This window comes from Gavialis gangeticus, unplaced genomic scaffold (assembly GCF_001723915.1).
Source record: "Gavialis gangeticus isolate Ggan-Ray unplaced genomic scaffold, GavGan_comp1, whole genome shotgun sequence".
NCBI classification, from domain to species: Eukaryota; Metazoa; Chordata; order Crocodylia; family Gavialidae; genus Gavialis; species Gavialis gangeticus.
Genome location: NW_017729008.1, coordinates 11,934,497 through 11,938,671, shown reverse-complemented (window position 1 = coordinate 11,938,671; position 4,175 = coordinate 11,934,497). Strand labels below are relative to the sequence as shown.

At 48.6% G+C, this 4,175-nt stretch overlaps 1 protein-coding gene across 1 annotated transcript in view; it reads left to right on the top strand.

Annotated features, from left to right (window-relative positions):
• The window catches only part of ABCD2 (ATP binding cassette subfamily D member 2), a gene marked incomplete at its 5' end in the record, with an annotated part of 95,793 nt that overhangs the window by 82,484 nt on the left and 9,134 nt on the right, over window positions 1–4,175 (top strand). The window contains one exon of the mRNA XM_019509387.1: window positions 1,042–1,167. Coding sequence (XP_019364932.1) covers window positions 1,042–1,167 — 126 coding nt within the window. The remainder of the gene's footprint in view (window positions 1–1,041; window positions 1,168–4,175) is intronic.

The window sequence follows — 4,175 nt, the reverse complement described above, 5'->3', positions numbered from 1 at the left end:
GAAGAGACACCTTAATCCCCCTGTGGGAGCCCTGGGCACCCCCCCTTCCTGAGAGACAACTGGTCCCTTGGTATATACCTGAGCTTTTACCTGGGCAGGTCCTACACCTGGTTGAGTTATCTCTTGCTCCCGCGGATCCCCATCCCCTGATGAACTTAGTTTTAAAGCCCGCTGGAGGAGGTCAACTAGCCTGTAAGAAAACAAACTCTTACCTTTGGGGGAGAGATGAAGGCCATCACGCCTCAGGATGCCCTCTGCTCTGAAGTGCAGGTAGTGGTCCAGGAAGCCAAATCCGGCGTGACGACACCAACTCCGGAGCTATGGGACCCATAGGGATAGGTGCTCTACTTCTGTATGGTAAATGATCATGCTGGCATCGGATTCCACACCTAGATTGCTTGCTGGGTATTCAGTAAAATCTGTCTACAGTATCCCTAAAATGGTAGCATGGTAGTTTTACTTATTGAGTCCCAAATGGGCATATAATTTAATGTCCACCAACTTTGAGAAGCTTCCCACCGTATTCCTCAGTCAGCCAGGCTGGATGCTGTTAAGCAATGCAAAGCAACCCCCCTCTTTGTATGTTCAGTTCTTCCACTGTAGCTTGAGGATGAAAAGACTGACCTAGGAATGATAACAGGTCTTCATATGGTCTTGCAGTGCAGTATCACCTGCTCCATCATGCTGGCTGCTAGGGTTGGTATTTGTAATATATTTGAGTAGTTTCGAGCCTCTGTGGACTTTTATAACAATAATCTGCTGTTTGAATACTGAGTTTTTCCTATTCCCCTATTTAGCGTATGGTTGTGATTTGAAAAGAAAAGGAATTTTGTCAAAGAAAAAACTTGAGGACCGATGCTAATGTGCTGCTCCTACTGGCTTCCTGTTTGTTGGGTCACAGTGGTCTTTGACAAGCAATTTTCTTGCCCAACAACAAACATCATCTCTTGTTCTTAAAATCAGCATCATACATATGTATCCACTGTATAACCATGTTATCCAAAAAGTAAATGAGTAACATGTTTCATTTGCTTTTGAAAGACCAAAATATGCATTGCTGGATGAATGTACAAGTGCCGTGAGCATCGATGTTGAAGGAAAGATATTCCAAGCTGCAAAGAGCGCTGGGATATCCTTGCTTTCTATCACACACAGGCCTTCTCTTTGGTAAGTGTACTGATGTGTTTATAATGGTTCTCATTTTTAGTTTTCTATCAAATGATGGACCCACTTTTAGTCTTTGCACTAGGATGCCTGTTAAATCAATATTGTGCTAAAATAAGCTGACCTCAATAATAGACATGTAAATGCATTTACTATTGATTTTTTTTTTTTTTTTTTTTTTTTTTTTTTTTTTTTTTTTTCTTCCCTGTTTGTGCTCCTATTTATTTCCTCTCTTTTCTTATAAATGCATTCTTGTTAATAGCAACATGCAGGTAGCTAAGCAGCAATTAATAAATACTTCATGTCACAGCTACAAAAAAAATCATCATAGTATTCTGTAAACGCAACAGGAAATGAAAATAGAACAGCTCTTTTTTAGGAGCTTGTCAACTGTTTGGGAGAAGATAGTGGCAAGTATGTCAACAGGAAATCTGTTCCTTGTTCTTCGATAGGAATAACATATTTCTTGATTTTTTTTTTCTTTAATTTTATTTTATTTTTAATGATAATTCTGCATACCATATTTTACATACAGTCTTAGCTTTCAGTATAATGCAAGCCCCCGAAGTCAGATTCTTTATTTATAAATCAGTAATATAAGAATGATATTGTAGTCATGATAGTCCAGAAATTGTGAGAGTCAAGGATGTCTTAGGGTGATATCTTTTTGGACCAACTATGTAGTCGGGATAAAGTTAAACAGCTTTTGAATGGAAGATATTCTTCCTCAGGTCTCTGATTATATAGGAAGACACAGGCAAATTAAGTATAGCATAGGGGAGGGGCTGAGAGAAATTCTCAGGTGTAGTAGACCATCATCATTGGCAATCCCTCACAGAGAAAATGATTGTTTTCCATTATTGCCTTATCTGTTGGTCCAGAGATGACTGACGAGGCCAATTTGCAATCAACAGGCTTTGTTACAGCTTGGTTTGTGGAAGAAATTAAGTTAAAGAAAGTGATCTTTCTAAATGAGACAATACTATGAACGACCCAGCATAAGAAATATTTTTATAGAGCACAAGAAGCCATCAAATGTATCACGTAAAGAAGAGTGAAAAGGCACAAACCTGCTGCCACTGAAATGGGCACCGTTGGCTCTGCGGCCCTGACTCTTCACTGTTGCTTTTATTCTTTTTTTTATCTGGGGATACTGGTTTTCCCTGACAAAAAGCCACTTTATAGGTGTGTGTGTGTGTGTGTGTGTGTGTAATATATATATAAATAAAAATTACACACATATATATAAATTACACACATATATAAATAAATAATAGAGAGAGAGAGAGAGGTGTGTATATATAGTGGCTTGTTATCAGGGAACATATATATTAGTTGAACACCTAGGTGTATATATAGATATAGGTATATCTACTAGCCAATTGCCTGTCAAGAATGATGGGGGAGGGGCAGCGGGCAGGGACAGAGCCCCGTGTCCCTGTCCCCGCTGTCCATCCTGCTGCTTGGGTTCCAAGCCGACTCGCCCTCCCCCCCGCCAACCGCGGCAGTAGGGGGAGGGGAGGAGCGGACCCAAGCCCAATGCAGGGGAAGACCAGGCTTGGGGTAGGTAGAAGCTGGCCCACAGCAGTGGGGTGGGGGGAGGGAAGCAGGGGGGGTGAGGAGCAGCAGGCCCAGGCCAACCCAGCAGCTGCGGGGTGATGGGAAGAGCAGGCTCAGGGCCAAGGGGGCCCACTCCTCCCCTCCCCCTGTCATTGCCGCATTGGGCTGGTTTGGGCCCACTGCTCCCCCTTCGCTGTTGCGGTGGGCCAGATTCTCCCCCCCCTCCCCCTGTCAGGGCTTGCTACTTCTCCCCCCTGCACCGTTGCGGCATGCCAGCTTCTCCCCACACCCATGTCAGGCCCACTCCTCCCCCACTGCTGCCACATCAGCCCATGTTAGCCCAGCAGGCGGCAACGGCGGGGGGGGGGCGGGCCAAGGCCAGTGCCAGTGGGCTCGCCCCCCCAGTGTCCTGACCCCGCTCCCCCCTACGCTGGTGCCGCCACCACCCCCAAGGAGCAGGGGGGGTGGTGAGCCAGCTCTAGTGGCCTCACCCTGCCCCCCTCCACTCCATTGTCACCACCTGCAGGGCCTCACCCCCCGCCCCACTCCATCTCCTGCATCCCTTCCATCCTGACAGTGCTCCACCACACTGCCACCTCCTGCCTGAATGCTTATTTTCACTCTGGCTGTTTCAGTCAGCCAACCAGAGTGCGAATTAAGTGTTATGGACAGACAGACCGATTAAGGCTTTAACAATATTAGAACATATATATATATGGGGGGGGTGTATAAAGTGTGTGTGTGTGTGTGTGTGTATACAGTTCCCCCCCTCATTACCTGCTGTGGGCTTGGGCTGTGAGGGGGCCAGCTCCTCGACACTGTTCACACTCCTGGGGGGGAGGGGGACCCATGCCCCCCCATACCTGTGTGCAGGGCAGGGGCAGATGTAGACTGGGTTCTCAGACTCCCTGCCATGCTGCCCTCCCCCAAGGCCTTCATAGCCCAGCAGATGCAACCTGGGAACAGCAGATACACACAGGGAAGTTTGTTGCTGCTGCAAGCTCCACACGTCCCTGGCGAGGCATCCCCTTCCCACATGGCTGCAGCAGGGGCAGTGGTGCGGGGTTGTGCCCCTTGCTGCTGCTGCGTGTGAGGGGATGCCTTGCCAGGGCAGCGCGGAGCTCACAGCGGCAAGGAACTGTCCCATGTGGCTCCACTGTTCCCTGCAGTACCAGGTTGCATCCACTGGGCTGCAGAGGCCCCGGGGGAAGGCAGCAAGGCAGGGAGCCTGCAGTGGGCAGCCTGTACCACCCCTGCCCTGCACACAGATCTGTGGGGCACAGGCCCCACCTGCCCCCCTGGGAGTACATGCAGTGGCAGGCAGCTGGCCCAACCCTCCCCTCCCCCTCAGACAAGCTGCCTGTGGCCCCATCCCGCTCCCTGCCAGAGCCCTGTGGCCGCATATTGTGACCCTAGGCCCTATGCACAGCCCCAGCTTTAGACCTGCCTCA